We start from the raw sequence: 27,807 nt of genomic DNA, 5'->3' as shown, positions 1-27,807 counted from the left end.
TTTTAAAAAATAACTACATATGCATTCTAAGTGCTGTATCGTAGGCAACTGGACTTGAAGACGTTTCACCTTTCATCCAAGAGGCTTCATCAGTTCCAACTAACTGGAGGGGAGTTGCAGGCTTTAAAAGTCTGTGTGGGAGTGTCTTTACAGAGTCGTTAAGGACACGTGTGAACTCTCAGTTTCAGTGTCGTTAGGGCCCCTTGTGGGTCGTTGACCCAACCGGCCTTCATGTGGGTTTCTAAGGCTAGGTGATGCCAGGTGTGAATGGTTGTTAAGCTGTCTGGTGAGTGAACTCAGTACTGCATTGTAGGTGGGTGATAAGTAATGTCTTGGCCACCTCTTCTGTTCAAAGACGGATGTTCCAGTTTGACATAGATGGGTTCATTTACTCCTCTTTCAAACCATCTGTCTTCTCTGGCCAATATATTTACAGTACATTGTTGTCCTCAAAGGAATGATTTTTCTCCTTCAGGTCGAAGCGGACAGCAGAGTCTTGACCTGAGGAGAAACTGAAACAAGTCCAGTTGCCTACGATAAAGCACTTAGATGTACCATGACCTGGATGACTAAGAACCTTCATCAACACCTGCACCTCTAAAGCAATTAAGAAGCTAGAACCAATAGATCTTGGGACTTTTGCGAGTGACCCCTGTAGGTGATTGTGTCATTTCTTGAACTCAGGCCTGCTCCCTCAACACACAAGATACCACATGCATCCACACATGCTTCCTGTTTCCTCCCCCTTATATGCAGTGTGTCTCTGTAGTAGACTCTTCACTCTATCATTCTCAACAACCTCCCTTTCCTGTGTTAATCTCGTTCCTTCATCATCAAGGACAGACACAGAGAGAGAGAAAGAGAGGGGGAGGACCAAGGCCTGTCGGCAAAGTGAAGCTGCCAGCCACGGAGCTCTGCATTAAGCCTTTTCACTGGCAGCTCAAACTGTCTCCAGCTTATGCCCACAATGCAGTCCTCTCCCTTTCTCTCTCTCCGCCTCTTTTCTTCTTATTCCAGAGGTAACAGCTGTTTTTTCAGCAGTTCTTATGTGGTTGTAATCATTATATAGTGGCTGTGTATGTATGCCAACGGTACAATTTATCCTTCAAGCTGTCACAGTATAAGTATACATTGTTAAAAAAAAGTGTTAAAGTTGTATCTCTCTCTCCCTCTCTCCTTGTGTCGCTGTTATCTGGGTGGTCAGGAGATAATAGAAACAGGCTGTTCAATCCTGTCGGCAGGCAGCAGTCGCTGTGGGCACCCCCACCTGCTCGTTAATGCTTTAGAGAAATAAAGCAGTCGTAAACGTACGCTCGCAATCGCCATTACACTAAAGTGTCCGCAGTAAAAACACACACAGCTCCCATCAACCCCCGCAGGTGCACTAGGTCACAGCTGGGGGACTAGCGAGAAATGCGGTCGGTCCTCGTTTGATCCAAGTAGGTGAGGCATTTTGCATCTCGTCTCTTCTGAAGAGGTTTGGATTTTACGTCATTTCACACGGCTTCAGCTGCATGTGTCGATATTAAAAAAATTAAGGAGAATATTTAAATTCACTCATTAGTTTAGTCACAGGAGTGTTAAGTGAGAAGCTGTTCAAAATATGTGATCATTAATTGGACACATCTCACCCCACCCCCAGAGTTTCTGTGCTTTTTCTAGGTTACTGCTCTGCTCTGAGTCTCGCTCCGAAGTATTGATCAGAGATACAAACAGGCTCTGCACAATCTCATGGCAGTTTCTATACACAGAAACAAAGACCAAGAAGGTTACTGAGAAGAGAGGGAAGGTCAACACCATAAAAATAACAATAAAAACATTTTCATTCTTTCATTCTCTTCTCCTTTAGGTGTGTTGTGAGTAGACTAATAATTTATAAGGTCAAATAATATATTTGACTTCTGTCACACTATGTGAAAGGGATTGCAAAGTCTTACCAAAGCAAATCTAATTTTCCAGATGTTTGAGTTTGAGAGAAGTGGTATCTTCCAAAGTTACAGTTTTTAGTGCAAATGTATCTCTTAATGTCACCATCGCTCCACTGCAGCTCAACAAGGAAACTTGGATTTTTTATTAATAAATGAACTGGAAGAAGATACCCACTTAATTTAATTTAAGCAACATTATACAACAATTGATATATTTTGTGATTCGGCGCCTCTGCAGTTTGAGATTCTAATTCACTTGAATGACAGTGTTGAAAATATGGACTGCTGTTGCACGTGCATTTGTTATGATTACATGACCATAAAACTAGCCAATCAACATCTTCGCTAACACGGCCAAACATCAAGCAGCAGCACAAGACATAACGAGCCAGCTGATATTACTTTATAGTTCAACAGCATCAAGACAATTTGGCGTCTGTCTCGCAGCTTTTTAGTTTGCTAAGCTCTCGCCAACAACTAAACGCCAGTGTGACATTTACTTTTGTCTGGCCCCTTGCTCTTTTACTCTCTCTTTCTCCCCTTAGTTTCCTCTGTCAACATCTTCTTTGGTCTCCTCGTCCTTGTGTCATGATGTGCTGAGCCCGGTTCCAGTTGTGGTGCGGCCCTGCACCCTGCCAATATTTAACACCCCAAGCATAAAAAACCATCTCCTCCTGGCGGTCCACAACTCCAGTGCCAGTGGTGTAAACCCCAACTCTTCCCAGCTCACTGAGCTGACCAGCAGCTGCAGCTGGCATCAAATAAGGGTTACTTAAGCAACAAGTAAAATTACCTGTCCATCAGGAAACTGAATCACAGCGAGTTGAGGCAGAGCAGCCAGGCTACTTCAGGCGGACTTCAGTTATTACAAGTTAGTACCATCAAAATGATTTTGAAGATGTCATTTTAAGGTAAAAAGGTGTAGTTTAGAATGCATTTTTGCACAGAACAAGGACCTTAAATCTGTAAGGAAGCCGTCTCTTTGCTGCCATTACAGACAAAAGGAACATTAACAGCGACCAATAGCTGTATTATGTCCGTACAGACATGTGTGTGTTTTTAAACAGACTTGAAAAATGTGAGCCTGTCCTTTCAATTTGCGACAAATCTCTTTTCATTGCCATCGCATATTTTTTACTGATGATAATCAAGCCGACATGATGTGCAGAAAGTGATTCTCTATACTCGACTGCTGTAAACCGATGTGCATGCTGATAGGACAAGCATATCTCAGTCTGCATTTGATTCCCATGGGGCCTGTGAGTGCAGTGGGAGTCACAGACTTCCACACTGCTGATCCACAGGCACTTAATTTTGCTGAAATGATGTGCTGCCTAAATATGCATAAGTATACAGTGTGGAACGTGCCACATGACCACAACTCTGCTTTGTGTGCCTCACACATACATACAGCACAACAAGCAAAATGAAGGGGTGCTCATTTAAAAATAGCTGTTCACTGTATCACACTTGTACAGCATTTGTGAAGATTGACCCCTGGTCTTGTCATGGATACAGACCATGTGAGAAAGTGAGAACGCAGCCTTTGAAAGAAGCCCGCATGAGTGGAACTAACCAGAGCTGAGGAAGATAACCTGACAACCGTGTCTTCATCATTGTCTCTCCCTCAATGATTGTCAGCATACTGGACATCTTCACTGTGGTGGTGGTGGTGCTGGTGTGTGTGTGTGTGTGTACATGCATGGGTGTATGTTTGTTATCTATTCTTTGTGGTTGTGTTTAGGTGTGCAACACTGAGACAGAAGAGGTTGTCTGTGTTTGGACTGGGGGTCATCTCTATTTTGACAGCGGGCTTTGACAGCCAGTAATTGGTTTCCTTTTCCATGCCTCTCAAAGCTCCTGCAGAAAAAGCAATTTTAGGAGCCAATCAATTCAAATTCCAGCTCACTCAAGATAGAAAAGCCTGTGCAGCTTTAACCTCCCTCCATGTCCATGAGATAGCTGGGCTGATAATCTGCTCCTGTAGCCCCTCCAACCCTACCCCAGTTCATACACATACACACACACACACACAAACTCTGCCCCTGTCTTTCTGTTGCCCGTGAGGGGAGGTTCTCATTTCCGCTTTCTCTTGAAAGCAATTGAGTGTGATAATAGGAGTTTATACTGTAAATGCTTGAGGTGCATATTTAACCTAAGACTGAATGATCCTGGAAACTCAGTTCACATCTGTCCATGTGTATCTTTTTTCACATGCACGCAAACATACACACCATTCTTTACATTCAAAAACACTGTCTACTCGCACCCAATCTTCAAACACATACTCTCTCACTGGCATTAAATGGCATGCAGACAGACACACACATGACCACACCCATACACAGGTACAGCCACATACTTACCAACACACACACACATACACACAGAGAGTTGTGTTTGCCTGCTGGCTTTGCCTCTCTGAAGGGAAGAAACACATCATTTAACCAAACTGGTCAACTGAGAACTAATTTCTCTTTTGTAGTTACTGCCTGAGGACCCAAGGGTTTGCAGAGTTTATATTGGCAATCAGCAGCGCACTGACTCTTTGTGCAGAAACTCCTTAACAACTTAGTTTGGATTTTGATCAGAACGCTGACTCTCATACCTCAGTGCCCAGCTACTTAGCACAGGGGAGGTTTTCATCGCTGCAGTATGGGTCCAGTATTCATCTACAACACAAACTGCCATTCCGTCATCTCAGTGCAACTTGAAAGTCAGAGAACATCTAACAAGCAAGCAGGGTTTTATACCATCTTAGTCAATGGCAACGCATCTTCCAGACTTCTTTTGACTTTTGTAACTCATTTCAGTTATTTTGGAGGCGACCTAAAAATACTTTTTTCATCAGCATGAAACCTATATATCCTTAAGAACCATTGCAGTTCGTTAAATGCTTGTTGTAATTGTCACTGAGGCTGTTAGGCACATTAGTTAGCCCAGCTTTATTTCCATGTCATTTCTTTCCTCATTAAATCTTACACTCACTCTCTCCCTGTGCACCCCACCTCACCAACTTCTCCATCACCTCCAATTCCCTAACCAAAAAAAGTTTAAGCTACCATGGCAATGAGGGGCAAATGCGTAATACCCTGGTGTCGAGGACTCGGGCCTTGGTGTTAAGTTACAGCAAATCCCTGCACAAACCAATCTCTTCCATCCATCTGCTGCAGGCCTTCTGCGTCTAAAGTTGAAAGTCTTTGGCGAGCAGTTGGCAAAGTGACTGGGCCTTACAGTCATGCTGATTGTTTGGTTGGAGAAAGGGAGCGGGTTGGTGAATGATGGGGGGTGATGGCTATCGTCTTTCTCTCTCTCTCTCAGTCTGTCTGTCTGTCTCTCTTCCTTTCTGTCTGTCGTCACGGCGGGAGGGGCTCGGCCGCAGAAGCAGAGGCAGTATTAGCTCCCAGACTGAGCCTGGCTCCTGTCACCGCCGCGATAGCTGTCACGCTAACACCCCCACCGCTATCATGGGAGCACTTATGGGTCTGTCACTCACCTGGGAGAGAGGGAGCAAAAGGAGGGGGGATGGAGGCATCGACGGGGGAAGAGTGTGCTAAGGGAGATATGTAGAGGAGAAGGGAGACAGAGGAGATGGGGGTGGAGCTTTGGATGCAGGGAGGAAAGTGAGGTAAAGACAGAAAAGAAAAAGGGAAAGATAAGGGAGGGATGGGTAGGAATGCAAAAAGAGGAGAGCAGGAGAAGCAGTTGAGTGGCATTAAATGATGAGGTCATCGAGACACGACAGATGAAAACTCAAAGGTTAATATAAGAACCTGACTGGAGTCCCAAACACCTCACATGTATTTAGCGTCCCACACTCTAGTCGTTGAGCAGGATGTGCTTTGGTGCACTTGACAATGAAGCGAGGACCATTCAGACATTAAAAAGAAACATCGATTCACCATCCAGGACAACGTGGTGGGAAGCTCTCTGTGAAATAACGGGCTTGAGCTTAACAGCATGGTGTAATATTTAGTAGGAGAAAGAGCACATTGATAGCTGCAGCCGTTGTTCCATCTGTGAGAGGCATCATGGACGGGGCACTCACACACACACAGACGCACACACACATAACCATAAATGCATTCAATTTAAAAGGCAAAGATATTTCCGAACACATTAAATGAGCACGCATACATCCAGCATTACGTAACACACGTTTTGGTCCATTTACTTATATATATACCCTCATATCAGACTCATATTCAACACACATGGACACGCTTGCTCTCATTAATTTGTAATATAAGTATAATATACTTAATATATACGTATATTGCAGAAAACATGCATGTGTGTATGGCACATGACATGCAAAAAGCCATGTGCCATACACACACACACATACACACAGAGTCCTGCATAATAGGGTCGGTATCAGGGCATCACTGAATCACAGTGACCAGCATTGTGGTTGACAGAGCAGGCAGCAGACACGTTCGGGTTTGGCCCTTCAACTGACTGCAGAGTCACTGAAGTGAAACTCTATTACAACAGCCTCTCCAACCACGATCCATCAGCGCCGACACAACAGCCTGCGTGTATGCGTCGGTGCATGTGTGCACGTACGCGTGCCTACGCTTACAAAGACAGATTGTGTTAATGTGCCGTTTCATAAAGTACAAGATTCCTGAAAGTGTTGCTCTTTATGTTGAATTTCTTTGACACCCCTTTTTATCTGCAAAACATATGACAGCAGTTTTAGCTGCTTTTATGGCAGTGGTAGGTCATGTGGATGAGGAAAATGTATCAGTTCTCCCAGATGTAATCCAATCAACACCTCTGAGTGTGGCTTGCATGTTTTAACATCAAGTCATACAGTAATAGACGCTCGCTCACTGACAGATGTCATTGAAAACACTGGAGTTGACCTCGCACAAGCGCACACACAAACATAGAAACAAGCACAAATATATGCTGAGGATTAATATAACAGTCACATTAACATGGAATGGAGAAAACTCTCTATTACTGCTTTAATGAACATGTCACAGTCAGGAGTTCCTGTTTTTTAAAAAAAAGCACATTTAGTTTCAGTACACCGTTGACGGTCAGAATAGTGGATACAACCACCATGATGTCACATACGTTTATTGTATTTGTTGTACATTAGCTGTAAGATAGTGAGCAACAACCGGCACGAGGGTGTTTACATCTGTTAGTTGTGTTTAGTTTTGTCTCAGGCCAAAGTCAGCACTCACCAGAGACTTTGTTTCTCTCTGTTTTCCTTCATTATCCTGTTTCTTTTCTTTTAACCATCCCTTTATGCGTTTATGGAGTCAAGTACATTTCTTCTGCATTCAACAGTCAAAGGTGAGAGGATTACAGTACATTACAGTGGATTCCTCGTTGCTGCAGACAGGTTGAGAAACGAGAGTGGAGATTAATCCACTTTTAAATCCCTAAGGTTTGAAAAACAAATTCTGTGCTCTCCTTGACTCTGGTTGTTTATTCCTCCAGATGCTCTGGGCTCTGCCCACAGTTGTGTCCTCCAGAGTTTGCCATCCCCAGTAACTGTCTGCCAGTTAACACTAATCCAAAACACCAGTGTCTGTCCCTCCGGTCTGGTCTGTTAGTACATTTAATACTGCAACAAGCCACATTATTTTGCTTTAAAAAAATCTCCAAAAGGAATCAACACTACAAACACAGCCAAGAGGTGAATTTCAGTGACTGGAATTAGCCTAGCAAACAGCTCATGGCTAGCTGTCACTCAAAGCAACCACACCCCAAATTATGCATAACTTACATTATATAAGAATTCATACCCCCCATTTAATTTACATTAAGACTTAGCTATAGAGACCAAAACAGGCATTTTAACATGTGGTCTTGTGAGGCTTGACTCACTTTTGGAACCAGCTTTAAGTGGCCATCTGAGGAACTGCAGTTTTTGGCAATTTCGCATTTGCTTCATTTTTCAGCCCCCGGAGGTAGCCGACTGAGCAACACATAGTGCGAGTTGACAATTTTTTTTCCCCATGTTAATACATTTGCTAACTAATCCTGAAAGAGAATGGAAGATTTAACAGGTACATGTGATGATAAAAAAAGAGTAGATGAGAAAAACAAACATAATCCAGATGAGAAACTAAACTGATGGACAACAGAAGCTGAATGTATTATAAAACTTTACAAGGAAGTAAACATAATGAAATGTTTTTTTCTTTTTCCTGTCTTTACTGTGCAGGCTACAGATGGAGATGCAGGCACATTCGGAATTGTGCGTTACTACTTCAGTGACGAGCCAGACCAGTAAGATACAGCTACACATGCACATGCACACACGCACACATACTCAAACAGTCCCCAAAAACACACAACGACATAAATTTTTCATTTATTAGGCCACTTGAGAATGATTGGACTGTTTCTGCCACGGAGCCTCGCCAAAGACAGCTGAGCTACAATGATGTCTGGCGCTTTTCTTTATGCCTGCTCTCTTCAGGCCACAAATTTACACAGAGTCACACACAGAGAAAAACAGACATTCACATAGTCCATCCATTTATTATTTTTATTTTCAGTATAAAAAAAACAATTAGCGTGGCTTCCTACTATTTTTATTTCTCTGTTTGTTTTTGCTCTGTTAATTTTGTTAAGAAAAGTTATTTTCTATGCCTCTATGCTGCAAACAAAAGAAACAACAATTATTATAAGATTATAACAATACTATGCAGAGTTTAAACATGGTGATTTTCTAATTGTAAGAACAAATCATTGAGTGCAGCTGTTTTTATCTTCTGTTAACTAGGATGACACAGTTCTGAGCAGTCATCATGAGATGCATTGTAATGTGATTTTAACTAAGGCTCTGAGAAGCCATTAACTATTTAGTATATCTCATTACCAGAAAGAAACGGTACAAAAAAAAGCAGTAGAACAATTGCAGATCAGTGAGTACCTCCCAACTACACATCCACCTTTTATCTGATGTCTGAACTATGCGTGCGATGTCTTTGATGTAACGTTTTTCTTGTTATAACCTGAAATATTAATATGTCATAATATACTAACATATCTATCATGTTCTGGATTACTAGGAATGAATCTTGCAAGATTTACAAGTCAGTCTGGTATGACTGCAATGACATGAAATTAAAGGATCTTGTTAAAATGAGGAAAAGATCTTGTCATAATAAACCTCCTCAAACTTTTAGAAGTTGCCTGTCTTTCATTTCACTTGTTTGTGTTTCAGGTTTTCACTGGACGATGAGACAGGCTGGGTCATTCTGCGGGCCAGTCTGGACTATGAGTTGATGCGGCGCTTCACGCTGACTGTGCTGGCGAGGGACGGCGGCGGGGAGGAGACGACAGGCAGGATCCGTGTCAATGTGTTGGATGTCAACGACAATGTGCCGCTGTTCCAGAAGGAGGCGTACGTGGGCTCGCTGAGAGAGAACGAACAGGCTGTCCAGCCAGTGGCACGAATCAGGGTGTGTTTAAAACATGCACGTATGGAGTTTTAAAAGAGACATATGAGGCCAAGAGTACGCTCTTGTTACAAGATAGTAAAACTCTCCTGTTTATGGCTGCTGTAAAATACCCCATAAACATACACCTGTGACCATCACTGATTTTAAATATTAATACGCTAAACTAAAATCCACACTTGTAATGGTATTGTAGTGTTGCTTAGCAATTGTTAGGCTACAATACATTGCAACAAAAAAAGGTTTGTTTTTTATTGATTTAAAATGTATTCCTGGAACATTTTTGCTTATTATGAAATTAAGCAGTTTTCAGTCTGAGTCACTGTGGATTGGGGTGCATTTTATTTAAAAGATACATACATGCACATACAAGTAGTAACTGCACACTGTATTAATGCAGGTATTTTTGTGTGAGTGCACACACAAAAATACCTGCTTTAATACAGTGTGCACACGTGCATGTGCACAGCACATTCACATAAACACTACACCTACAGCAGAGGCTCTCATCCTGACACTAATAGCACCAGTCATCACACTCGAAAGCCTTTGCTTGTGCTGCCTTCCTCCTCTTTCTTCCTTGTTTCCTGTGTTACTATAATCATGCAGTTATGTGTTTGTGTGCACTGTATCCAAAAAGAACTGGTCTGCCCGGTGTGTTGGTCATCAGTCACTGCCACACAAAAGGCAGAGCTACACAGGCACAATGGTAACTAATGGCTCAGCGTTTCCTTTGATTGTGCCCTCAAGAGAAAGACTATTAGGTCCCTTGTGGCGGTGGGCACAGTGGTGGCTCACCCCGCCACAGTGCACGGTGTGGTGCCCTGCCTTTCTATTGTGGGAGCTGAGCTGATGACTGGGCTCAACGCTTGGCTCACTGTGTTTGATTAGTCTGAGCTAACCTTAAATGCTGCTGATATTAATACGCTGCCCGAGAGGAACAGGGAAGCCATTCACACAACTCTTTGTGTCAGCGATTTGCCCTGGAACCTACTATACACACACACGCACACACACACAAAGTCACACACACGCACACTACTCCGGAAAACAGGGAGAGAAGGAGGAAAGAGGGAAAAGAGTGAAAACGATGGCAGGGGAGAATGAATTGAGAGACTAAGCAAAGCGAGGCTTTTCTGCCGTTTGCTTCTTTTTTCTAAAAATGCCTGGAAGGTTTGTGCCTCCTACTACACTGCTTTTGCTTTCTAACATCCAAACCTTTTTTTAAATTTTTCTCTACACTTCCTATTCCTTTCCTTCCTTTGCCACTCATCTATTTGATTTGCCGGCCCAAACTCCTCTTACCTTTGAGTGGTAAATGATCTAAAATGAAACTATTTGTTGAAATTTGATATAGGAGGACAGTCTGGAAGAGAGGAGCCACAGCTTAGGAAGTTGTGGGGGAAGAAAGGTAGTGCTTACTCAACACTTTTGGCGTTAAATCAAAGAGTAGAGATATGCGTGTTATGGAGAGATACAAGTAAGTGTTTTTGACAACCTGTCCAGCGTCTAATGATGCCAGTGAGGCCTAGTAGACTCTCCTCACAGCCGGAGGACTCATGCTTAAGTTCCTGCCAACTTGGGAATAATGAGGGGGTGTCATCATTGTTGTTGATGTTGTTGTGGATTAGCTCTGCAAAGTATAGTTTCATCTGTCCTCTGCCTGATTGGCTTGTCTTGGCTCAGTTGGTGTTCATCCAGTATTGACGTGTGCACCACTAATAGCCAGAATCAGCTTTAATCTGTCCGATAACATGCCATCACTGACTGACAGCTTCCTGGCTGCACACGTATGCACAGGCTCACACACACCCATACTGTGCAAACATACACATATCAAAATTAGCACTTGTCTACTGCAGCATCTGTCCTGTTATACTGTCTGTCGTCTTGTCTCACTCACTCAAAACTTCTTCTCTCTGCGGACTTTTGACTGTCACTGAGGCATATGTTAAAGGCACTCCTGTCTTCCACCACTGTCTGCCCACCCACAGGCTACAGATGAGGACTCTCCACCCAACAACTTCCTGACATACAGCATCACTTCAGCCTCAGCCTTCCCCAGTTACTTCAGCATCATCATGGTGGAAGGCTACGCAGGTATGCTTACCTTTAGGAGCATAAAGCCTCAGTCTATAATATGTTTGAGGATAGCGGTTACAGTAGGGATGCTGTTGATGTTTGGACTAGCGAAACTCACATTTAAGTTGTGAAATAGTTTCTACACCTGCTTCTAACATAAGTAAGTAATTATTTGATCTCCTCTTCTGTCAGTGATCAGTGTGACCAGGCCTCTGGACTATGAGCGAGTTCCCAATGGGATGATCTACTTGACAGTGATGGCCAAAGACGGGGGAAATCCAGCCCTCAACAGCACTGTCCCTGTCACAGTGGAGGTGATTGTAAGTACAACCCTGCAAAAATACACACACACACACACACACACACACACACACACACACACACACACACACACACACACACACACACACACTCTTTCAAATATGGCCACTGTCAGCAATTTGGACATATACGGTATATTAGTTTTTCTTTTTTCCTCAACCAATCTGTCATGTGCAGTACATTTTCCCAAAAATCATTCCATCGTAGTTGCCACTGATAGCAGCTTTGTTAACGTAAGTAGTAGTTTGAGTTTAGTAAAAGTCTAACAGACTAGCATTTATGGTCAAAATTAGCAAGGGTGCCTAATAGACTTTAATCGACTAGTGACGTACATCCCTAACTTCCCTGTGTAGTTTGTTAAAAACGTTGATATTGTCAAGTGACCAACCAAGCACAGTGGAATTCAAAATCAGAAGATGGGTTATCGTATACAGGGAATTTGCATTGTTTTTTTGGTGCATACCAGTAAACATTGCATAAAAAACACTAAAGTAAAATGAAAGCACACACTGCAATTCAAGAAGTCCTCATTACTCACAAACAGTCATGAGAAGAACCAATTTCAAATCAACAAAATGTGCTTGTTGAGAACGTGCATGTGATTCATTAAAGACTCTCAGGCTGAAATGATCCACAGGCACTGATTAGGAAAACGTTTCAACATGATATGTTATGATTAAATGTTAATGTTAAACAACTAACACAGCTGCTAATAATCAACAAGATGCAAATTGATCCTTTTCTATCTAATCTATCTAATACTTTTCATGTACACTGGTGTCTATTGCAGTTGTCTGTTGGTTCTGTATCTAGATTTCTTGTAAGCACTGTAAGCAAAACCTTTGTCTTCTTCCTGACGTGGCACTGTGTTTGTTTTTTGCTTTGAGAGAGGCACTTAAATAGTTTAAAACTTGTTTGTTGATGGCTCTTTTCCTCTTAGCTCGAAAACTTTGCAATTCACACTTTTTAAATATTTCTTCAGGCGTGGGTTTATTTTTTATTTAAGTATTTAATGACTCTCTTGGTACTGCAGCAGACACACCCTGTGACAAATTCCTCAGTTCCCATTTCAAAGGCACGATCTCCAAACTTGTACAGAAATATTTTCATTTAAGTTTCCCCTCAGATGAGACCAGCATTTCGTAAAGGAACTTATGGAGCTGTTACGCCATGTGCACTGAATGAAGACTAAGCCGTCTTGTATTTATCTAAATGTTGATCCAGTGTGTGACAGGAGTCCACTGTCTCATGGTGGATCATTTCATGTGTCTAACATATTGGATTTCGGTGTTTCCTCACTGTCTGAATTATTCTGAGTACCTCTTGATCCATGTCTGACTACAGCTTTGTTTGCATTTTTATCACAGTCTGTGCAGCTATCTGAGCTTCCAGTTCCGTTGCTTTTGTCAGTCTTATCGCTAAATGTCTTATTTAAAGGCACTGTAGAAAGTCACAGCCGTCTACTCGCACACACAATGGATCAGAGAGACTTGGAAAAAAAAGATTCTCTGCACAAGGTTCCTAAGTCTACCAGCTAATCCCGCTGTTTCTGTTGCATACTTCCTGCAAACTTATTGTATTCAATTGGCCTTTTTTTGTAAATGTTATGTGTCATTTCTTTTTCTTATGTATAAAAGAACATGTCACGGTGTCATGCTCCGGCAGTCTCCTGTTACATGGTGTCCTTTGTTTCTTACATAATAGTTTTCCATTTTTTTAGGTTTTCTGCACTCTGTAGCTTTCTAAACTTGGTTCTGACTGTGTTGCTCTTATCAAATGATGTAAATAACGTATCACTATGTGCCACTGATTTTGCCACCTCTGTCAGTTATTGAAGACTCTAATTTTAAGGCACTACAAGCAGTCTTGTCCACTACTGATGCGCGAACAGTCTCTGACATCTTCCAATCTGTATGTACACATTTTCAGCCACCCACCACCCACCCGAACATTTATTTTCTCCAATTTAGAAAAACGTTGAGTAGTCCAAGCGTTCCAGGTGATTTCCTGTATTGATATATGAGGGTTTTCTTTAACATTTTCCTTACTAAAGATCAGAGAAAATGTTCTCAGTATTTTAATTGTTTCTATGCGTGCAGTAATGTCACTGCAGCAAATATCGTGGCACATTTAATCAGCACAAAGCTGCCGGTACATACTTGACAGGACAGAGGGAACTTTACTGTACGAATGTGGAATGTGTGAGTGTTTGGATATGTAGAAGAACACAGAACATAAATGAACATTGGACCCTGATCAATTCTCTAGGCGTGTCACAAGATTTAAATAATCAATTAAGTAAACCTACTGTGCCTCATCCATAAGTACGCATAGCATCTCTCTTAGTGGAGAGACCCACTGAGCTTTTCTGCTGCTGGGGGATCCCTGCAGATATTTAAAAACCCATCCACAACCCGTCTTGTTTATCAGAATGTTAATCATTTGGACCCAGCCCTCCGGATCTGCGGATTATCTGCAGTACCTGCGGATGTAACTGCAATCCATGCATCTCTATAAAAATTTCGACTCACTCTCTTTAGATCAGATTTTTTTTTATTGTATGTACAGTACAGTAGAAGTTGAAAAATATAAAAGATTTTATTATTGGTAATATTAAGAATTCTTATTTCTCTGTTGCATAGTGAGACTCATTCTGCATGTATGTGGTGCACATAGTGTGCTGCTTACTTTATAAAATAGTAGGTCAGGGGTTATCTTTTGAATCTATTTCTGTATTTTTCCATCAACTTTTAAACATGCATGTTGATTGTTTCTAAGATACTATAAATACAGCAGTAAAATTCTAATGAGCAACCAGAATTCATATCCTCATATCCCTGCTGACCCTTAAAGTAATTTTCCCTTGGCAGGCATCCATTATACATGTAACTTTTCATCATAAAAGAAGAAATGACAAAGTAGAATGAATGAATCCAGCTGGAATATTCTCAGAGATGCAAGGACAGTAAGCATATCTATACACATCCTACACGAGGGAGAAGTATTGTGTGAAAGAATGAAGGAATCTATGCTGGAATGCAAAAACCAACAGGGGGAGACGAGCACAATGCCATATTCCCTCTCTCTGTCCTCCACAGTGTCGTGACTCACACCACAGGGGTTTATCAGTGGCTGGCAGCATCACACACACACAATGCTTCGCACCAGTAACACAGAGCCCAAATAGATAATGGTGCCAGTGACTGTTGTTAAAGTGTTAACATTTCTCAGCAGCACACAGTGGGGAGCCTCTCTGTGAATAACCACACAACTGGATGTGTCGGTGTGAAATAGAGTCTAATTCAATGAGTGGGATGTTGTGAGAAATATAAATGCACTGAGAAAAGTCCACGTGACAGCAGATTCTGTTCCATGTTGTAGGCATTTATTTCTGTCAAATTACGGGACTTGATTACCCTTTGTTTCGGGTAATGCCATTAGTAATAATGTTATAAACGATTTTCTCGCCTATTATTGCTAATGTGTCTTCTTAATATCTGCCTCAGCTTTTGCATTGTCCCACTTCTTTTCCTAGTCTAGTTTTTCCTCTGTAGTTCTAAAGCAATGAATGCAGTTTACTACACTGCACTGCCTGGTTAACATAGTTAATTTAGCTTATTGCATTTACTTTATAAACAGAACCAGAGCCACTAAAACTGTATGAAGCTTTAAAGGTCCATTATTATGCTCATTTTCAGCTTCATCCATTTATTTTTACTGTCTCTTAGAAAATGCTATCATGCTTTAATGTTCAAAAAATACATTATTTCTCTCACACTGTCATCGCTGCAACAAAACTCTATTCACCTTATGTCTGAACATATGATTTTAGTGCCTGTCTCTTTAAGGCCCCTTTCCTGAAAAGCCCAGTCTGCTCTGATTGGTCAGCTCTCACAAGCCTGAGCAGACACCACCAACTATAATTTTGCACCAGCCCTGCAAACACAGCCATGCTGTGGTCATGGCTGAGGGTGGTGACTGTATGATTGTGACATCACAACCTTACAAAGTCCTGACGGTTTGTTTATTGGCACAGTTCATGAATATGGGCAGTGTGCGTTTCTCTTTGGAGTGAGCGTTTTGATATTTAGTATTTTATGTAGCACCTAGACCTGCTTTATTCAGAAAAGACATGGAAATATCACTTTCTACAATATTGGACCGTTAAAAACCAAGTGGTCTATATAGATTCCAATTTAATCAGCTCAGTAGCCATTATTGAAGAGATACTACCACTACTACTACTGTTATTGAAAACACTTTGTGCTCTCACTATCTTAATTCTCAAATATGTTAATCTCAGTGCTAATGTGTGATGACAGCTTCAAACCCTCTCTGCTTTCCATTTGCATTTCCCCATTGTTTAGCACGTTGATTTGAGCTGTTGTTGATGTTTATACCTCCTCCAGGATGAAAATGACAACCCACCCGAGTTCAGCAAGCTGTCCTACATCGTCAAAATCCCCGAGAACATTATTGCTGGTGAGTCACTTTATACATTTGGGGTTACAGTTTAGTTGCCGGAATGCATTTTCTGGACTGCACAACCAATACAGCACTTAAACACTCCAAACAGCTCAAACAGTGTGTGCAGCACATACAGTCACCCCTTACTTGAATTGCCTTACTATTAGCATATTCAACAAATAGCTTTGCTTTCTTGGGGGTATGTTTTTTATGTTTTTGTTTTATTTGCTTCCTCTGGCCTCTACTGTCTTATTTGTTTTGATTTTGCATAATGTTTTTAAATGCTCAGCCAGAATGCAGGATATTGACTATTCCAGGCAAAATCACTGGCTGCTATATTCATTCTCATGCATGCATTCAGAAGACTCTTTTATCCCAGACAATAGATTAGTTTCCAGTCGCTAGAGGGAAATGAGATGTTTGACCGCCCCTTTCTCTCTCTGAGCTCCAACAGACACTGGCCACTTTTTGTGTCTCGGACCCGATTTGAAGGCGCACACAGTTGAGCGGCTTGAGCTATGACTGAGGTTTAGGGGACTATGGCTAAAGTGCTTGGCCCTGAGCTAGAGGCCCAAGGCTTGGACTGCAAGGCTGAGCTCAGGGCTAGCCCTGCGGCTCTGGCTAGCCTCTCATCCCCCTGCCTGCCAGGGTATTGATCAGGCTTGTGCCAAGTTTGGGCTGTGCCAAACAAGCTGATAATCCACTAATCCATAAACCCACTCACTGCCATGCCATCAGTTGAGCTGTGGATGGGGGCGGTGAAGAAATTAGCTCTCTGAATGCCATTTCAGTCTGTCTCTGCAGCTTGTCTCTCTATGGCTCTCTTTCCTCTCTAGTAAGTTCCTCTCACATATTTTCCCCAGAACTCAGTTCATTTTTTTCCATTCTTTCTCCCACTCCATCAGTTGTTACTTTCTTTCTGTCTCATTCCCTGCATCCCTCCCTCTCCTCCACAGGGGCAACTGTGCTGCTTGTGAATGCTACTGATTTGGATGCCTCGCGGGAGTTTGGCCAGGCCTCGCTCATCTACTCCCTGGAGGGCTCCTCTCAGTTCCGTCTCAACTCGCGCTCAGGTGTGTGTGTGTGCATGTGTGCGTGTTTTCTGAAAGGTAATTGAGACATAATTTTATGAGATCTGATTCCATGTTTTAACCAAGTTTGAATTTCTTTAGCTCATTCTGCCTTCACTTCATACTTGTCCTGAAAATGACTGTGCCTATTTAGATCTGTGTCTGCACCTCCTTTATCTATTTTTCTTCTTAAGCTTTTCCCTCTGCTTGGATGCAGATTGTGGCTGGGTTGCGTGGGTATTTGTGGTTATGAATTTCAATTCAATTCATCCTGACATTAGAAGCTGCTTTGTCATGTCATGTCTGCCTGTCACATTTCATATTTTTTTTTATTCGATTCTGTGTGCGTTTCAGGCGAGATCACCACCACAGCCCTGCTGGACCGAGAGCTGAAGTCAGAGTACATCCTGATCGTCAGAGCTGTGGATGGCGGGGTGGGCCCTCAGCAGAAGACTGGCATCGCCACGGTAATCCTACCTCCAGCTGTTTATTCAATTATCATTTGGAGTAAAACTGTATTCTATATCTTGTACTATGACGTTTTGCCTTAAACAATGATGGTTAAAAGTCTCTTATAGGACTGACATCATAAATATTTTACTTTGTTTGCTCTGATTTCCCTCACTCCCGCTTTGTTAAAGGTAAACATCACCATCCTGGACATCAATGACAACGTCCCTGTGTGGAGAGACGAGCCGTACCATGCCAACGTAGTGGAGATGAGTCCAAAAAACACTGATGTTATCTCTGTGAGTGCACCGAGCCTAACTTTGGTCTTTCAGCTGGTTGAATAGCTGATTAACTACATGGTGACATCAACAACACAAATAAACACAATGGGAGAGAAAAGTTCTTAGCATTTTATCTTATTTTGAGAAGGCTAGGCGGTGTCTGGTGCATTAGGAATTAATTTTATTGAAATGTTGGCCTCTACTTTAAACGCAAGTGTGATGTAGAGAGAACACCAGTATCCTTCAGCAGTGTCTTTTTTTTTTTGATTCATTATTTTAGTCTGTGGTTTAATTTGTTTACTCTGAGTTTGCAAACATAGATTAGGCAAAAGGTGTGATTTAGTTAAAAAAAAAAAATAGATGTGACACAACAATCTTGATTGGAAGTACATTAAAGGCATGTGTATACACTGTATGTGAAAAATGTGTGTTGAAGGATACATCTGCATGCAAACTCCTCACTATTGATGAACAAATTGCCATCACTGCGTAGGTCATCACAGAGTAAACACTCTAATATTAGCCCAAACTCTCTCATTGTCCTGCTGGTGTCTTTGGCAGTGTGTTGTTGTTAATTAAGCCCTGATTGTCCATTAATTAAAGAGGCGTCAGTGAGTGTAATTAAGGGAGTCCGATTGCTAATTAAAATGTAGCCTGCAGTCATACGCATAGCAAATTATTCAGCTGCTAGGCAGAAAAGGAAGCGAGAACTCATCTTGTAGAGCAAGAGAGTGGAATGGAGAAATAATAGGGAAAGAGAATTTCAACATACAAGTGTTGGACTACTCAAACGTTGCTACACTTTCCACCTTTTCCTGCTCTCTTGTAGGTTTTCGTCAGGTGAGTTCATTCACGGTGCATCCAACGATGCAATGCATACCATATGTGACTCTGCGCTCAGTGGACAGACACTGTTACCTCTCTGACCATTTTTCAATAAATCAGACCACCCAGGCTTACAGTCCTGTAATTGGCCCCAATATAGCCCTGGCCCAACCAGTGTTTCCATGGTGACAAGAGGCCACCTGCTGAGTCCTCCTGGAGGTGTCCAGCGAGCCGATGAATTTGGTTGCTGCGCCCAGAGCAAGGATCAGCCCACTCAAACCTTAGATCACCCCACCATCACTACTGCAGCCTTTCACATTCAGCACCTGTACATACACAGTCAGCACCTTCAAATATCTCATTTCAAAACAATATTCTCTTTTCTTCCACTCTGTCGTCAGACCAGGACTGCAGTTCCATAGACGAGGCTAATATATTAGCTCACCATCTTTTAATGTGCTCCGCTCAGGCCAGCATTGATCAGTTCAACTGGCCGCTGCCAGACACTTCCCCACATCTTATATCACCTACCTTTGTCTGTGCAGTTGCTAATCAATGGGCCTCTGAGATGCCTGCCTACCATGTCCCCTTAATAATTAAATACCTCCAAAACCTTTGTTCCTCTAATGACCAATTAACCAGTTTCTAGCGTTTTTACTCAGCATACTGAATAATTGATCAGCTCTTTAAAAATCAGCCAGAGTTTTAGCCAGGCTCGCGGCTTCACACATTCATCACCCATTGCCACTTTGTGTCAGAAAAGAGACGTTACCATTTTTCTTTTAGCTGACTGATGTGTTAGAGCAGTCGGAAGGGGTTTTGTGTGAAGATGCTGGGGGTGGGAATGTGCTTATTGCTCTTACTTATACCATTGCTATAACAATTCCTGTTACTCTTTTCCCCAGAATTGTATATCTTCCTGTCTACACAGCTTTAAGTTCTCCTTGTTAACACACTTTTATTAAACCACACAGTTTAACTAACCTTTTGTTAGAGAGTTCAGGCCAGAGGTCTTAGGAAGGTTTTCCTTTCTCTCCCCCGTCCAGGTGTTGGCACTGGATCCTGACAACGGAGAAAATGGGACAGTGATGTACAGCATCAGTCCAGAAAACCCTTTCTACACCATCAGCAGCAGTACAGGGAAGATCCGAACCAGTGGGGTAACCCTGGACAGGGAAAGCTCCAACTCCAGGGATGCTGCACTCATGAGGTCCATTGTAATCTCAGCTGTCGACCGTGAGTAATGTGTGTGTGGTGGGATGCCCGTTTGCACTTGTGTAAATTTGTCTTACTCATGAAACACCTAAACCATCTGTAAGCAAGCTGGTATAAATGTAATGTTTTATATCATTCTCACCAGAGAGCTTTCAATTCTGAGCATTTAGCCTCTTTCTTCAAGCCTCATTCCTCAAGTTTTATGTTGACCATGAAACTTTTTACTGTAGCTAATAAACTCTTTTGACCGTGAGATGTGTGTGTGTGTGTGTGTGTGTGCGGGTCTTTACATATCCCTCTGGCGCCCTCTTTAGGCGGTATACCTCCACTGCGTGCATCGGCAAGCACCACAGTGTTTGTCAACCTGCTGGATCTCAATGACAACGACCCAACCTTCCTCAACCTGCCCTTTGTGGCTGAAGTGCCAGAGGGGCTGTCCATTGGATCCTCAGTTTTTAAGGTATAATATGATATAACTATATTTTCATTGATTGAAAATGATAAAATGATGATAAAAAGTGTCAAAGATGAAGATTTCTTTTTTTTGGGTGCAAATTCTCTGAAACAAGCAGTTTCCTGACGTGATGTTTTTGAAATACGATTTTCAAAGATGTTCCTGGCAGTACTTCATGATCATTTCTGTTCAGCTAAAATAAAACTTTATTAACACATCTCTCTTTTCAGTCCTTTCAGTAACCTATTTGGTGATGGGTTTTTTTGGTTTTCCTCTCCCTCCCCCGTGTCGTCCCTTCTCTCTCTACTATAGATCCAGGTTGAGGACCCAGATGAGGATAAAAATGGTTTGATTACAATGGCGTTACAGATGGGAATGCCTCGCCTCGACTTCTACCTGAACACCTCCACAGGCGTTCTCACGTCCACGGAAGTCCTGGATCGTGAGCAGATTGGACAGTACCATTTGAGAATTATTGCATATGATGCCGGGAGGTTCCCTCGCACCTCCACGTCCACCCTCACTGTCACAGGTGGGAGTCTGCAAGTGTGGCTGATGATGATGAGAAAGCTCTTTCTATTATTATTTCACTTTGCTCTATCTGAAATGAGCATACATATGAAACTGCCAAGCCACGATATGATTGGATTCTACGTGACATGAAGAGTTACTTCATTAGAGAGTTAACTGCTGACTTCTCTCCTGAGATTCCACTAACAGTGCTACCCCCTGCTGGTTGGAAAAAAAATCCTAAAAGGAGACAAACTGCTGTGAACTTGATAAAAAAAAAGGAATGGAAAACCTGAATAAGGTTTCCTGGCATTTCTCAAATATCAGATGAGTCAGACATGTCAAAATATTTTGAACTGTATCGCAGAGATCTGTTTCATCTATCCCAGCACAGCCGGGCTAGAACTAGTATTTTGAGTCTCCAGATCTTCTGATTTAGCAATAATCTTTCTACTCACTGCACCACCCTGCTGCCTTATTTGTCCTCATGTACATCTATCTGTGTGTCCTCATGTCTTTCTGTCTGTGTGTTTGTGTGCGTGGGTCAGTTCTGGATGTAAATGATGAGACGCCCACCTTCAACCCCCGCGTGTACAATGTTTCCCTGAAGGAGAGTGTCCCTAGAGACCACATTGTAGCACGCCTCAGCTGCTCTGACAACGACGCTGGCCTCAACGCTGAACTTAGCTACTTCATCACAGGTCAGAGGTCACAGTCGGGCTTGTTTTTGTGTGTTTGTGGACTACAGTGTTGTACAGTTATGGGGACTGTGCACATACAGTACCTTTGTCCATCCATCCATCTCTGTGTGACTTTGTGTCTGAGGTGAGCTCCTCTTGCATGCTTCTTTCATGTTATAGCTATACTATGTGTGTGTGAATGGGTATGTTTAACTAATAAGCTGTAAATTAATTTGTAAATGTGTTTGTGTTCTGTATTTTTAGGTGGTAATCAGGATGGTAAATTCAGCGTGGGCTTCAGAGACGGGGTTGTTCGGACAGTGGTTGGCCTAGACAGAGAGACCCAGGCAGCGTACACTCTGGTTGTAGAAGCTATAGGTGTGTCATGAATTCATACCATTTCATAATGATAGAAAACCTTTATCATCTCTTATCATCCTTACTTCACAGTCTGTGTTATAGTCAGACATGTTTTGTTTGTGATCTTCAAACGCTGCTCCTTTGTACTCTTGTACAGCACTGATGGGAAAAAAAGCGATGCCTGCACATCTGCAGTGATTTCAGACTATTGCTCAACTGCCTTTGTTCCTGTTTGAAAAGAAAGAACAAAAACTCTGAGGTTTTCCTGTTTTGGAAACCACTGAGTCAAGCTGGCTTATCTGCAGAGGGGGCCAGAGACACAAGAGAGGGGAAAGGAGGCAGAGATAATGTAAAACCGTGCATGAGAAACAGAATTACCCATATTGTCCTAATTCACAAGCAGCTGAAAATGACCCAAGTTTTAATGAGCCATGCCTATGTCTATTTCAGTCGTCTGCCCCTAAAATTAGCATTAACCTGAATGATTTCTGTTTCTGTGTCTGAATGTAGACAATGGTCCAGCAGGCAGTCGGAGGACGGGCACAGCCACTGTATTTGTTGAGGTGCAGGATGTTAACGACAACAGACCCATCTTTCTGCAAAACAGCTATGAGACCAGCATACTAGAGAGTGTGCCTCAAGGAACCAGCATCCTTCAGGTAGAAAACACACACACTGCTAAACACACCTAGCAACAAGCTGTCACTTTATTTCTTACCATAACAATCACAAAACACAAAGAATCAGGTACAGAGGGGTCTCTTTTTGGCTCAGGTTGTATTTGTCTTGTCTGCACTGGTAACTCATCAGGTTTTGAGACCAGCATGAAATCGTACTAGTTGATGCCCTGTATCGGTCTAAATGTACATGAATTAGCCGACTGATGATACTTGGGCCTACACTTTGAATGTGATTAGAAGTAATTTTTAAACCCTAAGTTTGGTCTTCAGAATAAAAGTTATTCTGTGAAGTAGTGCCTTGCTGTTGGATTATTTCTCACTGTGTCTTGTTTAGTTGCTTTAATATGCCTTAAACAATGCAATGTACTCAAATCGGATGCAGTTAATTCCTGTGCTGAATGTGAGATTTGATAATGCATCAAATTCTTACTGAGAGAATTGTAATCAAGTTGAGTTGTCGGATCAATTCCTTTTTCTGTCTTGTGAATCTGCTGAAAAAGAACATCGATGCACAACAATGTTACCTGCCAAAGAGGGTGAAATGATCATGGTCATAAAAAAAAATGTAAACCCTGCTACAACGGCTGTTTGATTGCCTATTTTTTAAGCCTCGTTTCATTGCAAACCTTATTTGCTTAACATTCAAAGTATGCTTTTATGTACTCCACAATTGGTATTAGTGGTCTTGAAAGCACCAACCAGAAAATATACCATGTATTGCTTGTTTTCAGTCAGTCAGTCCACAACCAGTCCTCATGTCAGATTTCAGTGACATAGTCAAATAGACATGGCATAGTGAGGTGGGGCTCCACGCTGGCCTCTGGCTGTGGTGTCTGTCGGGCTGGAGACTGGGATGCACGTGTGCTCTCACGCTCGTACGGCCTGCGATGGGGTGGTCTTCTGAAGGAGAGGCTGTAGGAACGCCGATATGAGCCCAGCCTCTTCCACACCTTGAGCTGAGGCTCGCTGGACCGGCTTCTTCCACGGGTCAAGCTCTCCCCTGGGCCACAGCTCGCCTCGGAATCCCCGTCCTGTTCTGAGGGCCTGCACACTGCCAGGAAGGCCGCTAACCCAGCCAGCAGCAGAGATAAGCCCAGCACTACCATGATGGTGAATTCTGGGTCATAGTTGTCTGAAGAGTAGGATGGAGGCTGTGAGATGGTGGTGGTGGTGGTCAGGTTGGACAGAGTGACATTTTCTGTGTTGGAGGAAAAGGTGAAGTTGGAGCCTGGTTCAGTGGTGTTCATGTTGTCTCAGCCCTAGGTGGAGAAAACAACGTTAGATTATAGGTCTACTCCAGCATGTTGTGGTGTGTGTGTGTGTGTGTGTGTGTGTGTGTGTCTGTGTTCTGTGTGTTTGTGGTCAGCCTCTGCCAAAGTGCCACAGCAGCTCCCTGCCTCACTAACCAAGCCTATCCAAGCTGAGTGGGTTCATTTTCACTTTATTTGGATCAGACACTCAAGGGCTTATGATAAACATACACACACACACACACACACATGCACAAATACGCACAGAAACGCCTGCATGCACATGCAGATGCTGTGAGTGTTTGGCATTTGCGGCAATTATGTAGCTATTAAATCAAAGACTACAAAACAGTCAATGCTTGACAGGCTTTCTTCAATGTAAAACAAATTGGGTTTATTAAAATGCCCCTTGTAAAATGCAAGGCACCCACCTCTCCAACCCCGGTCTCCAATTATCCCCCCTCTCTTCTGCGCACCCCCATCTTCAGCATAGTAACATTTGTAAATGTCATCGTCCTTAATTCAGCGGAGACAAAGCATGGCTTATCGGTTTAAGGGAAACACATTGGGACGTGAAATTATTTTTAAGACCAAATGCCAGGAAAGCTGTGAAAAGGCCAGTGGAGCAGGATGGCTCGTTAGAGAGTCAGTTCATTAGTCAGCGCCTGCAAGCACATATGCCACACACACACACACACACATACACACACACAACTATTCAAACACAAACTTTCCTCCTCACCCACACATACTGTAGACTGTGCTGCACATATTCGTGATTAGGCACGCTGCTCTTAAGCTTGGCAGCTTAGCTGTTAGGTACTCTCCCTCTCTATCACCCCACATTGTTGCTCCCACAGATCTGTCTACTCAGCTAGTTTTGAAACAGCCAAACTCGTCTTCTCAGGAACACTTTTTCTAACCTATTCACATTTGTAAAGTTTGACCAATTATACGCTCACAAGTTCTCCAGTTTCTTGGTCGCGTTCTTGCTTATACTCCCTATTAGTTTCGTTTGGGTTTGTGTGTTTTTTATTGCCACTTGATTGCTCTCTGATTTATGGTATTTTTCACTGTATTATTTGCATAGTGGTAGAACAAATGAATGGAGAACACAGGAACAGCTCATAAATGTCAAATGTGGAGCCTCTGTTCACTAACATTCAAAACTACTTTTCAGATAAGTCCTCATCAGACTTAAACAAATGGATGCAACAGTCTCCACATACTCCCTTAGACAATGTGCTGTGACTCAAGCACATGTCAAGCAGCTCACATGCCTTTTAGGGTTTCAAATTCCAAATTGAGACTCCACCGCAGACAATGAATACATTTTGTAAGAGACATTAAGGAGATTGTTAGCAATCTTAGGACTGAAAAGATTTGAAAGAATTGAATTATGTTTACTTCTAAAATGCTAAGCAATTAACATTTCTTTCCCAGATTAAACCTTTAGTAATTTGAAATAAAACCCTTCAAAAATGTATACTCACACCCACACTTTAGACACTCTTAAAAACAGCACCTTGCTTAATTCCAGTAACTGAGGTCAGACCTGTTTCTTGGCTCCACACACTTGTTTTTCCCCCCTTAAACTGCTGCTTTCCCAGAGACAGAGGGGAAAACGCTGCGGAGGAAGAGGGGAACAAGGAGGAAAAGGGGGTAAAAATGTGGGGAACAGCATTACGATTAAAAAATGTCACTGTTGTTTTAATCCCGGGAGGCCAAAAACAATAGTGTGTTTCCTGAACCACGCGGAGGTTTAGTGAATAATCTCCCAATGCTTACACGCCACATGCTTACACTTACAACATCTGGCTCTGCAATGTAGTCTTACACTTTATACACCCCTTTTATGGCCTAAGTGGTGCAGTCCGCTGTGTAATACCCTATTCATCACTCACCAATCTGACCCCCCAGCCTCTTTTTTCTCCCGTCTCCCCCTCCCCTCTCCTCCCCTTTCTCCTCTTCTCTCCACATCTCTTTATAAAGCTAATGAGACTGAAGTTGGGCCCCTCTTCACAGGGGGAGTGAGAGAGAGCAAAGGAGGACACACAGGGCAAGAGAGAGAGAGAGAGAGAGAGAGAGAGAGAGACTGTAGTGTGTGTGTGTGTGTGTGTGTGTGTGTGTGTGTGTGTACACCAGAATTCACGTTCATGTGCTCGAGTGTCTTGAGTGTGGGTCTCTGTATGCTATTGCATATGCACTTTGTAGGCACCTCCACAGGTTTTGACACATCCACAGAGGAGCAGGGTGTGACATGAACTCATCCAGTGCCAGCGGCTCTGTGCCTCTCCGGATTCAGAAGTCAGTCTTATGACATGGCCCATTCACCAGCAGCCCAGCATGCTGCACTATTTATCTGTGTACGCTGTGGAGCCGTGCTGTCTGTGCTGGGTTTAGGTTTTTGGCTGCTTTTGGCTATCTGCCTGTGAGAGAGAGAGGTTCTACCATTACAGACTGACTGCCAAGCCATGTTGGGGTTGTTGTGGCAACAAGACACTGGGCAACAGTGGATGTGTGGTGAATGAGGGAGAATACCGATTTATCCATCTGTTTGTAGAAAAGAAAATCTGTATGAAATGTACAGTCTATCATGTGACTTTATGGAGATAAACACACCCCAGAGGTAAACACTGAACAACAGACTCTCTGGTAACTAAATCCAACTGCTCAATTCTCACATAATGAGAGATGTATTGTCTCTTGCATATTTTTGCACTCTTGCCATTGTCAAGTCAGTTTTATTCATAGAGTCATATATCACAAATCACATTTCTTCAGGGGGCTTTACAATCTGTACCGTGTCAGACTGCAAAATGAAAAGTGTTTCCTGACTTTGTAATGGTAGCAGGTGTAAAGAGGGATTCATGGCATTGATGCACCATGGTAGATGTTTTTTGTCCCAATCGCCAGAATAAATGTTGTCAACGATGGATTGAATTTAGGTTGAATTTTCTATTTTATCTTGTCACAACACTGTGCTTATGATCTTGGTAGGTTTAGGCACAGAAACCAGTTGGTTAGGGTTAGAATAAACATCTTGTTTTTGCTTAAAATACCTGTTTTGGTAGCCACAATCACAGCTGGATATGTCCGGTTTTGCCCGGTTTTGTCACCGCAAACTCAACTGGATATTGTCCCGAGGTCTCCTTAAAAATATCCGGTGGTTTCAAGCCTTACTCCACCACCATCCCGTCCACCTCCGGATATTAAAAGGGGCCACAAGGCCATAAACATGAAATGTAAACATGATATAAAAGAATCAATATGGCACGTCGGCCTATGACACATACAAATGTGGACGTATCAGTGGTTTGCAGAAATGTTTACTGCCAGCATTTTATACTGGTGACTGGGTTGTTTTTGTTTGAGTATTGTAGATTTGTTTGTGTCACTTTGAACCGACTCTATGCTTGTGATTGTCTTTACAGGTTCAAGCTACAGATGCAGACCAGGGGGAGAATGGCCGAGTTCTGTACAGGATCCTCACTGGTAAGTGCTGCTCTACTTTGATTTTCCTCCCAGGTGGTCTTTGCTCACTTTGTCTACTTTCTCACAGAAATGCGCTTTGCAAATTGCACTTAAAGGCTCCCGAGATACGCTAGATTAAAGCATTTATTTTTGGTTGTGTTGTTGATGAGTGACAAAAAAAACAAGATCTCCAAGAACAAGTTTCAGTGATTCAAGCTTTTGACATTTCCAGTGCTCTTTCTCTTGTCTAGAGGCAGTCTGTGTGTATGAGGCAGCTCCCACCACAGTGAAAATACCAGTAATGACAGGTTCTTGAAACGTTAAATT

General features: G+C 42.5%; 2 protein-coding genes across 7 annotated transcripts in view; one reads left to right on the top strand and one right to left on the bottom strand.

Moving 5' to 3' along the window:
- The window catches only part of cdh23 (cadherin-related 23), a 174,082-nt gene that overhangs the window by 107,999 nt on the left and 38,276 nt on the right, over window positions 1–27,807 (top strand). For all 3 annotated transcript variants that reach the window (XM_084375965.1, XM_084375966.1, XM_084375964.1), the window contains 15 exons: window positions 8,119–8,183; window positions 9,127–9,364; window positions 11,356–11,461; window positions 11,636–11,763; window positions 16,174–16,246; window positions 17,188–17,304; window positions 17,656–17,768; window positions 17,943–18,050; window positions 19,904–20,093; window positions 20,387–20,532; window positions 20,839–21,058; window positions 21,585–21,737; window positions 21,981–22,094; window positions 22,587–22,735; window positions 27,441–27,501. In XM_084375965.1, the coding sequence (XP_084232091.1) occupies window positions 8,119–8,183; window positions 9,127–9,364; window positions 11,356–11,461; window positions 11,636–11,763; window positions 16,174–16,246; window positions 17,188–17,304; window positions 17,656–17,768; window positions 17,943–18,050; window positions 19,904–20,093; window positions 20,387–20,532; window positions 20,839–21,058; window positions 21,585–21,737; window positions 21,981–22,094; window positions 22,587–22,735; window positions 27,441–27,501 (1,981 nt within the window). The remainder of the gene's footprint in view (window positions 1–8,118; window positions 8,184–9,126; window positions 9,365–11,355; window positions 11,462–11,635; window positions 11,764–16,173; window positions 16,247–17,187; window positions 17,305–17,655; window positions 17,769–17,942; window positions 18,051–19,903; window positions 20,094–20,386; window positions 20,533–20,838; window positions 21,059–21,584; window positions 21,738–21,980; window positions 22,095–22,586; window positions 22,736–27,440; window positions 27,502–27,807) is intronic.
- LOC311270806 (uncharacterized protein) lies at window positions 22,766–25,739 on the bottom strand. Of its 4 annotated transcripts, none has more exons than XM_084375974.1 (2): window positions 25,562–25,739; window positions 22,766–24,015 (listed from the first exon to the last, which is right to left on the bottom strand). In XM_084375974.1, the coding sequence occupies exon 2, from the start codon at window positions 24,001–24,003 to the stop codon at window positions 23,515–23,517; it is 489 nt and encodes a 162-aa protein (XP_084232100.1). In that variant the 5' UTR covers window positions 24,004–24,015; window positions 25,562–25,739; the 3' UTR covers window positions 22,766–23,514. The 4 variants fall into 4 exon arrangements, with proteins under 4 accessions (XP_084232100.1, XP_084232098.1, XP_084232099.1 ...); XM_084375972.1 differs by having other exon boundaries at window positions 25,506–25,738; XM_084375973.1 differs by having other exon boundaries at window positions 25,532–25,738.

This window comes from Pagrus pagrus (genome assembly GCF_965226575.1).
Source record: "Pagrus pagrus genome assembly, chromosome: 15".
In the NCBI taxonomy this organism is placed as follows: domain Eukaryota; kingdom Metazoa; phylum Chordata; class Actinopteri; order Spariformes; family Sparidae; genus Pagrus; species Pagrus pagrus.
Note: the sequence above shows the minus strand (reverse complement) of the source record. Positions and strands in the feature narration are given on the sequence as shown.

Bases quoted from the DNA above. Each gene is read 5' to 3' on its own strand.
- LOC311270806 (XM_084375974.1), bottom strand. From the start codon at position 24,003: ATGAACACCACTGAACCAGGCTCCAACTTCACCTTTTCCTCCAACACA.